General features: G+C 44.1%; 1 protein-coding gene across 1 annotated transcript in view; it reads left to right on the forward strand.

The window, feature by feature from the left end:
- tmcc1b (transmembrane and coiled-coil domain family 1b) overlaps positions 1–10,763 on the forward strand; it is a 34,493-nt gene extending 23,730 nt beyond the window's left edge. Inside the window, exons 3-6 of the mRNA XM_063215259.1 lie at positions 179–346; positions 4,653–5,200; positions 5,617–5,752; positions 9,148–10,763. Coding sequence (XP_063071329.1) covers positions 179–346; positions 4,653–5,200; positions 5,617–5,752; positions 9,148–9,504 — 1,209 coding nt within the window. The 3' untranslated portion in view covers positions 9,505–10,763. The remainder of the gene's footprint in view (positions 1–178; positions 347–4,652; positions 5,201–5,616; positions 5,753–9,147) is intronic.
- The last annotated feature ends 388 nt before the right edge of the window (positions 10,764–11,151 follow it).

An 11,151-nucleotide genomic window follows, 5' to 3' on the forward strand; every position in this document is an offset into this window, starting at 1 on the left:
ATTTAATAATGATATATCAATGCTTATAATTGTATTATAGATGCACAACAAACCCATTAGCTACCATTAGTTAGAAAAGACTCATCTGTGCTGCTCCCGTGTCTTCTCTCCAGTACACTAGTCTTACCTGTAACTAACCATAACTAACTGTTCTCCTTGGTTTCCCTCACCTTTTCAGGTGTTTGAGAAGAAGAACCAGAAGTCGGCCCAGACCATCCAGCAGCTGCAGAGGAAGCTGGAGCACTACCACCGCAAGCTGAGGGAGGTGGAGCACAACGGCATACCGCGCCAGCCCAAAGACGTGCTCCGGGACATGCACCAGGGGCTGAAAGACGTCGGAGCCAAGGTGAGCAACAGAACAGAATAGAGTAGAATATAACAGTACAGTACAGTACAGAATAGAATAGAATAGAATAGAACAGAACCGAACATAACAGAATAGAATATAACAGAACAGAACAGAATAAAACGGAATGGAATAGAATAGAATAGAATTGAATAGAATAGCATAGCATAGCATAGCATAGAATTGAATGTCTGAAGTGCTGGTCTGTTTAGGGTGCTGCTCGTGCACAATGCACCAGGACCTCAGACTAGACTAGAATAAAGACACAAATACACCAAAAGCAAAGTAATTGACTTTGAGCTGGCGACAGAAGAGGCAAAGGTGATTTGGGCAACAAGAGGCGATTTGAGCGGGTCGCGCGACAGTTTGTAGTTTAACTTCAGCGAATATTATGCAATTTGGTATTAGAATGTCTGAATGCTTGTATTCTGTTTTTAACGGTCATACTCATACTGTCATACTCATACGGTCATACTCTGATGCTTTTATCACTCGTGCCGCACTTGCTATGAAGACCCAGCGACTCTTTGTAGCTTTTGTCTGTCCTGTTGTTCTTGCAGGGTAATGTAGAACAGAATAGAATAGAATACTGGAACGTAACGTTCCATTGGCACATCTGGGCATTTTTAGGTGAAACTAGCCCTGACAGTTCAATGGCAACGAGAGATTCGGAGCATCACGGCTTTCTGACTGGAATCAAATATTAAATGTTGCGATTTACAAAGACCTAAACATATGGTCACCAAGCAGACAAGTTACAGTTGAGGACGATATTATTAGCCCCCCTCCTGAAATTAGACATTTCTCCTGATTCCTCAGTAAGAATGACCATTATTCACCGTTTCTGTTATTCTGGAAACAAATACACTGATGGAGATAATGTTCAATGAGTTGAATTTGGATTTTTCTATTGTTACGATGAGTTTAAACAGAAAAGGGCAAAAATGACAAGGACAAAATTTTTAGCCCCCTGATCATTAATAGTCAATATGGCGCCATTTATTAACCAAGACTGACAACAGGCTCTGATAAGTTGCTACCTAGGTTGGCACATGCCCCACTAGGGATTTTGGCCCATTTCTTCACTGCAAAGTGTTCTAGCTGGTCCAAATCGCATGGATGCTGAGCATAGACATTAACCAGAGACTCTCAGTGGGATTGAGGACTGGACTATGAGCGGGTGATTCCAATATCATGGTTTTAGTGTCCTTGAAGAACCTCTGAACTAATCTAAATGTATGCTTTGGGTTACAATGTTGTTGGAAGACCCAGCAATCCAGATTCAGACCCAGACTCCCTGTGTCTGAGGCTGAATAACAGACTAAACTTGATGCCCTTCCACTATGTGTTACTGTGGAAACTGCTTAGCCTCATTAGACCAAAGAAGCATTGGACACCTGCCTAGATGATTGTTATTGACCTGGCCTCACCTGGAGGTACCCCCCCCCAAGAAAGACAGTTGTTAGGGCTTGTCATCATATTGGGCTTTGGGGCCATCATCACAGAAGAACCCCTTTACTAAAGGCAGTGCATATCAGAGTGTTATTGAGCTTTGCCTGTGAACATTTGAAAGTCAAAAATGAGTTTTGAACATCTCTGCTTTCATCTGATGATATTCAATTGCACCTGCTTTGATGCATGAATTCTGCTTCTGTCAGGTGAAGAAAGGGATAGGCCTTGAATCGTTATAAGATGGTTTCCACAATTAAACATGGTTGTGGATGCATCATTCTGTGGCAGCCTCAGCCACAGGAAACCTTGTTTGGGTGTACGGCACCATAAAAACTGAAAATGATGATAGAATGTGGAAAGTGACCTTGCAAAAATATGCTCATAGAGGGAGTTAAGATCTTCACTGGATCTTTCAATAAGATAATAACCCAAAACTTGCATCCAAAATAGTTCAAATTTTCTTCAAGGATACTAAAACCATGGTGATGGAGTGGTTCAGACCTCAATCCTTTAGATAGTATTTGAAGAGTGCTGAAAATGAATGTCCATCCTCAACATCCATGCAATTTGGACCAGCTTAACTATTTGCAATGAATAAATGGGCCAAAATCCCTGGTAGGACATGTGCCAACATAGTTAACAACTAATCAAAGTGCCTGGTGTCAATTTTTGTTCATAAATGGCACTGTATTGACTATTAATGATAAGGGGGCTAATACTTTTGTCCTTGCCAATTTCACACTTTTTTGTTTAAACTCATTGTGAAAATGGAAAAGTCCAAATTTAACTTATTGGATACTATCTCCATGGTGTATTCGTTTCCAGAATAGCATACATTTATTAATAATGATCATTCTCAATGATCAATGAAGAGATATGTCTAATTTCAGGAGGGGGGCTAATAATATTGTCCTCAACTGTATATGAAGTAACATACAGCTGTGACGTTACACCGAACCCATGGATGGAAAAGAAAAGAAAAGAAAAGAAAAGAAAAGAAAAGAAAAGAATAGAAGATGCATTTGCAGAAGATGTGCTGGGGAACATGTGAAGATAGTGGAGCCAAGTTTGGTCTGGATAGAATAGAATAATGTAGAATAGATTACAATGTACAGTATTTGTATCAAGTAGACCAACGTCTTGTTTTTCTTTGGGATCAATAAAGTATGTGTGCTGCTCTACCTTACTCTACATGCACCAGGGCCTCAAGGACGTCGGAGCCAAGGTGGGGCGCCAGCTGCACTACTGAGAGACAGTCGCTGTGTCTCAAATGATGCACTTGTGTCAGTGAGCTGACGTTTAATGCATACCGGTAGTAGTGCACACAGGGCACTGAGTATCGATGGTCAGCATGACCGCCCTACGCATTGAAGCATAGTGCCCAAAGTGCACAAGTGCACCATTTGAGACACGCAAGTGTGCCGTACCTGTAGAATATGTCCTGACTTCCTGTAGAACACTAGACTTGAATAGATCCTCACTGAGAGTTCCACTGTAGAATACAATAGAAAACAATGCCTGCACTATCGTAAGGTCACCAAAATCTGAAAACGTGATAATACCCCTACTTCAAATACTACTTACATTACCTTACATTTTTGGGTAGCGGCAACTGTGTTGATCAGGTAATAAGCAATATTAGCTAACATTGACAGCACTTTCTACCGTGTTCAAAATCTAGCTTGAGCACAATTCACTGGTAACAGGCTCCCAACTCCGCCCGCTTGATTTCAGGTCACGTCTGAATTTTAGTTATTGTTTATTTGACCTTTACGCTGTTGTGCTAATTTCGTTCACACTCTTCGTTCTGGCTATACTGATGCAGTAACTATGATCAGTTAGGTCATTACTGTGGAAATGGTTATATAATTTTGGTCCTGAAGTGGAAACTAGAAGGGGTCAGGTTAAGTTTGAAGTCAGAATATCATCGGCTTGCACAAAATTAAAATTCCATCTCCTTCATGCTGCCGTTACGGGACACCCTTCATTTAAATGTTGTTTATGGCCATTAGACTAGGTTTTCTTTGTCTTTACCGGTTCAAATTGTAAGTATACAAACTCTGTATCATAATGATATCGGTTCCTTACTTGAATTGTGGAGAAATAATTAACAATCATTACAAATTATAAGCGAAATTGGGAGACGGGCAGAAGTAGGCGACTTGACTATATGTGTACTGTTTCGATGGTGGTAGAACAGAATGATACTCTAGTGAAGTATTTTTGAAAATAGATGGATTTATAGATAGATTGATGCATTAATCAATATCTGTTGCCTGGATATAAACTGGTAGTCTGGTTCTCACGACAGTGCATGTGTTTACACAAACTACCGTCTGGTAACACTGCCGTTAACATGCTCTTCTCGCGAGACAGAAAATAAACGGTTCGTTTATTGCAACTCACCACCAACAGATTCCTCCAGAAACGTTTTCTGTTCACCTCTAAAGAGTCAATATAGTCAATAATCTGTCCTGTGACTCATCAATGTGAGCTGCCGTTGATATTTAAGCGATAAACGCTTCGTATATTTTCTTCTCGAGAAGAGCATGTTAATGGCAGCACTACCAGACGGTAGTGTGTGTAGCGCAACTCCACCAGGGGCGCTCTGGAGCTACATACACACACCGTTGGTGAGAACCAAGCTAATAAACTGGCCCTGACACTGACCTTAAAGGTGGGGTTGCAGGTTAACCATTTTAAGAATATGTACCATTATGACATCACGTTGGGAGTTCCGCAGGCTCATAGGAGTCTATGTAGAACCTTAGAATCCTGGGGGAGTTCCCCCAACGTGATGTCATACCTGCAACCCCACCTTTAATAACCACTTCTCCCCTCCTTCCTGCCACAGGTAACCGGTGGCTTGTCCAGCTTCTCCCAGGCCACCCACTCAGCGGCCGGCGCCGTCGTCTCCAAACCGCGCGAGATCGCCTCGCTCATCCGCAACAAGTTTGGCAGCGCCGACAACATCGCCGGCCTCAAGGACTCCCTGGACGAGTCGGGCGAAGACGGCCCCGGTGGCGGGGGCGGAGGAGGAAGCGGGGGCGTCTCGGGCCCCCATGGGACGTCCCGGGCCCTCGGCGGTGGGAGCCACCACCTGCAGTCCAGCCCCAAGTACGGCAGCGAGGACGACTGCTCCAGCGCCACGTCAGGCTCCGCGGGGGCCAACAGTACCACGGGGGCCCCTGGGGGCCCGCCCAGTTCCAGGGGCCACCTCTTGGGGGAGCAGGGGGGAGGAGGAGTCGGAGTCGGAGGCTCGGGGCTGGAGATTCTCTTCCAGGAGGTGCAGGACCTGAGGGAGAGCCAGGGACGCCTGGAGGAGTCATTGGAGAACCTCAAGGCCCATTACCAGAAGGACTACACACTCATCATGCAGGCCCTACAGGAGGAACGATATAGGTAGGAACACCACCACGAATAGTATGTTTATTATGGTATATTACATAGGGTTATTATATGCCACAACTACCAGAACAATACAAATGCTACAACAATAAGAAGACTGGTATATAAAAAAGTGTGAAGCCTCTGAGATCTAAGGTATCAACATGTCAAACACCTTTTCCAGAATATTTGGATCGTGTACCCTATTACTTGTCTCTTGGATCAAAATAAAAGTAATCAAATGTGTGTGTGCAGGCCCTGCCATGGCCAACCGGTAGGGCACTCACCTGCCATGCGGCTGACCTGGGTTCGATTCCCGGCCTGAGTCCTTTGCCGACCCCTCCCCGTCTCTCTCCCATTTCGCTTCCTGTCCACCTCTCACACGGTCCTGTCAAATAAAGTAAAAAAAACCCAAATGTGTGTGTGTGCAGGTGTGAACGTCTGGAGGAGCAGCTGAATGACCTGACAGAGCTGCACCAGAATGAAATCCTCAACCTGAAACAGGAACTGGCAAGCATGGAAGAGAAGATAGCATACCAGTCTTACGAGAGGGCACGAGACATACAGGTAATCTATACACACGCACACACACACACACACAAACACCACTAGCATTCAGGAGAAGATAGCATACCAGTCTTGCAAGAGGGGACGAGACATACAGGTGATCTATACACACACACACACACACACACACACACACACACACACACACACACACACACACACACACACACACACACACACACACACACACACACACATGAAACACATGGAACATCCTGTGTATGCTCTCCTGTGCCTATCCATATAATTTATTTTCTCTGGAAGTTCCGAGAGTAAAATAGTCTTCTAAGTGTAGTGTAATAAAAAGTATTTTTTTATTTATTTAGTTGTCATTATGGTGAAGGCAGTGTTCTCCTGTACTCGTAGTCTGATTTATTTCCTCTTGTGGAAGTCCCTGAAATAAAAGCATCGACTAAGTATAGTGTAATAAAAAAGTTACTGATTGAAAACCCTCCTTTTATTGTGATATTCAGCCTCAGTTGATGGCCATTCTGGTTATGATAAGAGTGTTCTCTGCCTGGTATATCACCTCTTGTGGAAGTCCCTGGATTAATGCCTGGCAATGGACATGCAGAAGAGAAAAATCCTTGATCTTAACAAAACTTCTTTATCATTTGTTACAATGGCTACGTTTACATGACGATTTCAATTCTGAATTAACTCACTTTAATTCTGAATGAAGCTTAATGCCGCTTTGAAAACGTCATGTCAACACTTAATTCGGAATTAAACAAAAGATCAAAGTAAAATCGATGGAACTATTTAATTCAGAATTATTCATTCGGAATAAAAAACGTCATATAAACGTAGCAATTGTCGACCAAATAAGACTAAATAGAGGATTTTCAATCAGTAACTTATTTAAGAGCTGATCAGCAACAGGTGAGTGTGTCTGTCCATTGTCAGTGTCCTCTAGTAACTGTCCCTTGGATAAAAGGCTACATTAAATATAGTGTAATAAAAAGATACTGGTTGAAAACCCTCCTCTTTATTGTGATATTCAACCTCAGTTACATTACCGGTACATTACACTAACATTACACTTAGCCTTATTAAAGGGTGGTTACAGTCCCTGGCACAATGTGGGGGGGGGTTAGGTGCCTTGCCCAAGGGCACTTCAGCCATGGATGAAGGTGTAGGGAGAGGTAAGGGTAGGATTTGAACCTGCAACCCTGTGATCTACAGTCCAACTCCCTAACCGTTACACCATGGCTACCCAGTTGGTTGCCATTGTCAGTATGGTTGATATCGTTACTGATAAGGGAGCGTTCTCCTTCATATCCTGATATGAGTGCTCTTGTGGACGTCCCTGGAATAAAACCCTCTACAACTCAGTGTAATGTAATGTCATGGTGAAGATAATTATATTAGGCTGCCCATCAGATAAGGAGTACAGATCAATGCCAGTAAATAGAAGCTACAGATACGGCCATTCAGGCTTCTTCCTGCTTGATTGGTGTAATGTAATCAGGGCTCTACATTAATACCAGCCAACCAGCCAAATGCTGGTGAAATTTCAGTTTGGCTGGTAGAAAAGACCAACTTCAGTTCAACAAAGACGCTTTTGCACACCTCTGTAGTTGGGCAGGTTTGTAGGATGTTATCCCAGCGGGGTTGTCAGTCAAGTGCAAAGAAATCCAGCACACTGTCCATTCCACCAACAACCTTTAATACAACGTTTCGGTCATCCGACCTTCTTCAGGTAAAGTTCCTGGAGAAGGTCGGATGACCGAAACGTTGTATTAAAGGTTGTTGGTGGAATGGACAGTGTGCTGGATTTCTTTGCACTTGACAGAAAAGACCAACTTACCAGCCATTTTGACCCATTAGTGTGAGTGTGCGTTTGGCTGGTAAGATTAGCATCTACCGCCCACTTAGACTGGTAATGAAAAAAGTTAATATAGAGCCCTGAATGTATGTTGTTGTTTCTCTATGATTTGCCTTTGTGCCTTTTACCTATTAACTTCACTTCCTGCTATGCTTTTTTATTTGAACATGTGTTGCTTGCATTTGTTTTGTTTTGTTTATTGTTCTACCACTGTAAAGTATCCTTGGGTATCTTGAAAGGAGCTCCAAATAAAATGTTTTAATATTATTACGATAATGATGAAGATAGGTAGGAAGATGAGTCACCCTGACTCTCAGATAGCGAATACAGATGCAGTCATTCATGCAGCTATCAATGGCATGCTAGATTGGTGTGATTGCTGTGCGTACTATGGACATGTTGTAATGAGATTTCCTTGGTCAGATTAGACAGGTCTCTGTGTGTGAGTGTGTGCACTTTGCTTCTCCCAGCTGCTATCTTGCTGTGAGCTCTTGTCAGATTGGACCAGATTGCCTTCCTTAAATGGTTATCTGAACCATTCAGTGTGTTATCGGTCTCCGTAAATGGTTACTGTAGGTCAGCTGTAAGTCATACCAGGTTTTATTTCCCCCAAATGACGACAATGTGTGTGTTTCTGCATCACTAGGTCAGACTTTCATCAGCTGTGGTTTGTCTTTTACTTTGAAAGGCAGATTCTGTTTGATGTGGTTGCTTCTCACTCGCAGCCTATGAAACTATATTTGGATCAAATAATCAGGTCCCAATACTGTAAACAGAAGCAGAAGTGGCTGTTGAGGGGAATTGTGTTCAGTTGCATGGTGATATTTTTTCTGTGCAGCTGCAATAACCACGTTATTATTCATTCCTTAATTCATGTTTCGCCTTCCATCTTGCAAAAGCTAGATTCTGTTCAATGAATGAGTTTTCACTGTGTTTTCGATTGCTCTTCGATGAATGGGTTTCCATTATATTCTGTTCAATCACAGCCGTGATCCATTCACCCCCTCACGTACAGTATTTTTGTTATATAGTATTTATTTTATTCCACTTCTGGTCCTGTAGGAGGCGCTAAAGGCTTGCCAGACACGTATCTCCCAGATGGAGCCTTTGCTCTGATTAATTTAGTGTCAGCTCTGATCCATTTATTCATATTTATTTAATCACACTGATCTATTTACTCACTAATGTGTATTTATTTATCTGTATCCCTTCGTCTCAAGAAGGGTGTTAAATCGAAACGTCATGGAATAATAAAAGAAGTGGGGTCAGAAAAATCCTGTTTGAAGCAGACATTTTCTCTTTTTATCTGGTCATGTGCTTGTCCTGCTCCCAGGTCAGATATTTGGATGTGTGCAGACTTTAACCTACTCTTTGATCGGTTTCTCCTTCCCATCCTGCAGGAGGCGTTGGAGGCGTTCCAGATGTATATCTCCAAGATGGAGTCTTAGCCCTGATCCATTTAATCTCAGCCCATTTATTCATGTTCTATATTCTTTAATCACAGCCCTGATCCATTCACCTACTCATGTATATATTTATTTATCTGTTTCCCATTCCCATCCTGCAGGAGGCGCTGGAGGCCTGCCAGACGCGCATCTCCAAGATGGAGCTGCAGCAGCAGCAGCAGCAGGTGGTGCAGCTGGAGGGCCTGGAGAACGCCACGGCGCGCACCATACTGGGCAAGCTGATCAACGTGCTGCTGGCACTGATGGCCGTGCTGCTGGTCTTCGTGTCCACGGTGGCCAACTGCGTGGTGCCCCTCATGAAGACGCGCAGCCGCACCCTCTCCACGCTGGTGCTGGTGCTCCTCCTGGCCTTCGGGTGGCGCCACTGGGAGCTCATCTCGCTCTACCTGGACCGCTTCCTCATCTCCACGGCAGCCGCCACCACCGCCACAGCCACGGACACGGAGGCCCCCAGATGACCTAACTGCCCTGCGTGCCTACTTTACCTGCAGCAGGCAGGCCACCACGCCCTCCTTTGGAACACCCCCCCGCTCCTCCAGCCTCCTCCCCCCTAAACAAACACCTGGACCTTTTTTGGAAGCCCTTGGAACCTTCTGGCACCTTTTAGGAACATTGAATTCCTTAATTGATTGATTGATTGATTGATTGATTGGTCCTCGCTGTCCCCTCAATCACCCCTCTCGCTCGCTCGTCCGCCCGCTCGCTGTCCTATCGTCATTACTCCCTGTGCTCCTGGACCACACCCTACACTGCTACCACCTACCATCTCCGGCTCCGCCCAGTGTCTGATGGGGGTGACATCCAGTAGGTGGCTCGGGTGGCAGACAGGGTGGCAGGGGGTTGGTGGACGGCACAGATGAACTGAGCTGAACAGACTCTTGGTGCGCAACGAGCTGAAGGGGAAAGGGACAGACGAACAGGCAAACAGACGGACGGATGAATGGATGGATGTACTGTATGGATGGACAAACAGATGGACGGATGACAGGAAACGGAAGGAACAGGGTTGCAAATGTTGTCAGAGAGGTATAGACGTAATAGAGGGGGAATGTAGTCATGGGACGAGTGCAGGAATCAGAGGTAGAATGAAGAAGGAAGCAGGGAAGGAAAGCAGGAAGCAGAGACTTGAAACACTTCCTGCCTGCTGCTGACCCCTGACTTATGAACTTTGAACTCTTCACCTTCCTAGATGCACTGCGGGAGGGGCTTAGCGACGGATACACGCACAGAGAGAGAGAGAGAAAGAAAGGAAGATAGAGAAGTGTGTGAGAGCTCTCCTGACTTCGCCCTTGCTTTTCTCCTTTTAAGAGTGAATTTGTTTACATTTTGAAGGGTTTTTAGATTTTTATTTTTCTCTTTTTTTGTTGTTTTGTTTTTGTTTTGAAGCCCACTGGATGAATCTTAATGTTGTTTTTTAAAAAGTGTATTGAACAGATGCTTATTAACTGTTATTTTAACTGCTGTTCTTATCAGTTTTATGCAAAGGATCTGGGTATGTTTTTTTTGTTTTGTTTTTTAACATTTTTAATTTAAAACATGAAAATTTCAACCATGAAATGTGTTTGTGCTGATGATGAGGTGCGTTCTTAACAGCAGATCTTAATTCAGCCACTGCTTCCATAGACATTGAGTACAGTATAGTATAGTACAGTACAGTACAATACAGTACAGATTAGTACAGTACAATACAGTACAATACAGTACAGTATGCTGTGTGGCTAAGGCTGCTACTGCGTTCTCAAACACCCTCCACCCCCAAACACACACACACACACACACACGCACATACACACACACACATGCACAAACACACATGCACCCACGCATGCATGCACACACACACGCACACACGCACGCATGCACACACACATGCACACACATACACACACACACGCACACTTGCGCGCACAAACACGCATGCACACATGCACTCTCACACACCTACACAAACACACACGCGCACTCTCACACACTTATACACACACATGCGCGTGCGCCACACTTGCGTTCTGTCGTAGTCTTTAAAGCCTTTCTGGAGCCTTTTTACTTCACTTCTGTTGAGCTGCTTTAGTTTAATCGTCGACTATCGGCCTAACTTGCCTGCA

This window comes from Engraulis encrasicolus, chromosome 14 (genome assembly GCF_034702125.1).
Source record: "Engraulis encrasicolus isolate BLACKSEA-1 chromosome 14, IST_EnEncr_1.0, whole genome shotgun sequence".
Classification (NCBI taxonomy): domain Eukaryota; kingdom Metazoa; phylum Chordata; class Actinopteri; order Clupeiformes; family Engraulidae; genus Engraulis; species Engraulis encrasicolus.